This window comes from Monoraphidium neglectum (genome assembly GCF_000611645.1).
Source record: "Monoraphidium neglectum strain SAG 48.87 unplaced genomic scaffold scaffold01006, whole genome shotgun sequence".
NCBI lineage: Eukaryota > Viridiplantae > Chlorophyta > Chlorophyceae > Sphaeropleales > Selenastraceae > Monoraphidium > Monoraphidium neglectum.
The window spans coordinates 7,218-8,402 of NW_014012622.1; the positions used below are offsets into that span (position 1 = coordinate 7,218).

General features: G+C 65.7%; 1 protein-coding gene across 1 annotated transcript in view; it reads right to left on the reverse strand.

Moving 5' to 3' along the window:
• Positions 1 to 1,185, reverse strand: part of MNEG_6278 (putative anion transporter 2) — a gene marked incomplete at both ends in the record, with an annotated part of 4,251 nt that overhangs the window by 1,337 nt on the left and 1,729 nt on the right. Inside the window, 2 exons of the mRNA XM_014045246.1 lie at positions 256 to 417; positions 644 to 869. Of these exons, the coding sequence (XP_013900700.1) occupies positions 256 to 417; positions 644 to 869 (388 nt within the window). The remainder of the gene's footprint in view (positions 1 to 255; positions 418 to 643; positions 870 to 1,185) is intronic.

Sequence of the window (1,185 nt, forward strand, 5' to 3'; positions counted from 1 at the left end):
GGGGGGGGGCATTGGGGGCGGGCGGGATGTCTGTTACTGCGGGGCCGGGGCCGCGCAGCGCCTCGTAGGTGGTTGAAGAGCTGGGCGGCTTGTGGTGCAGGGTCGCCTCGCCTGCCAGAGTTATCGGTCGACGGTCCAGCACGTCGACCAAAAGTTGGGCAAATCCCTGGCCGGCCCATGCACGCACGCGGCGCGCCAGAGGTCCCAGGCACCCGCCCCCCCGGCTCTGCGTGCACGCGCCACCACTGGCCCCACCTGGTTGTAGTACGTCGGCATCCACGTGAGCAGGATGAACACGCCCCAGTTGTGGCAGAAGTGGCAGACGATGATGGCCCACACCTCCTTGCGCGACAGCAGCTTGCCCCAGGGGATGCTGCGCGGCTTGGAGCCGCTGCTGGTGTTGGCCAGGATGTAGGTCTGTGCGCGCAATGGCATGGAAAGAAGGGGCGGTGGCATGTGTACATCTGTGTCGACCCTGGGTGCATGAACACTTGCGTGCAATGCACGGCAAGCCTCAAGCACCTACACCTGAGACAGCTTGTTCTTATGAACAGCCTTGCCTGCGGTTGCTGGCTGGCACTGCCCCTTTGTGACACAACCACGATGCAGGGACCCCTTCTTGACTGCAAACACGCGGGCGCACCTTCTCCTCCTTTGAAATGTCGGGGTCGTCGCGGGGCGTGCTCGCCGCCAGCACGCGCCACACGCCAAACCACACGATCCCAAAGCTGCCGAAAATGTAGAAGACGCTGGGCCACCCCAGGGCCGCAATCATGTGCGGGGACAGCCCGAGGCCGAGGATGGAGCCGACAAACATGCCCGTGTACACCAGCGCCAGGCTGCGGCTGCGCTCCGGGACAGGGACCCACCTGAGCACGTCGGGGTGGGGGGGGGGCGTGCGAAGAGGCGAGGGCGTGCGAGGAAGGACGTGAGCTGCAAGAAAACATCGGCCTCCCCGCCTCCGCGCAGCAGCTGCGGCCAGGCGCAACGCTTCTGCTAGCCTTCCACCCTTGACATGTCTAGCAGCCCGGTCAACCTCGACCTGCCAGTCAATTGCGTTTATCGGCTAGCAGGGCCGCCCCGCCTAGAGCACCACAGCTGCTGCTGCAGCGGCGGTAGCACCATCGGCAGGGGCAAGAGCAGCAGCGGCAGCACTCACGCACGCCACCCCTCCTCCCTTACTCC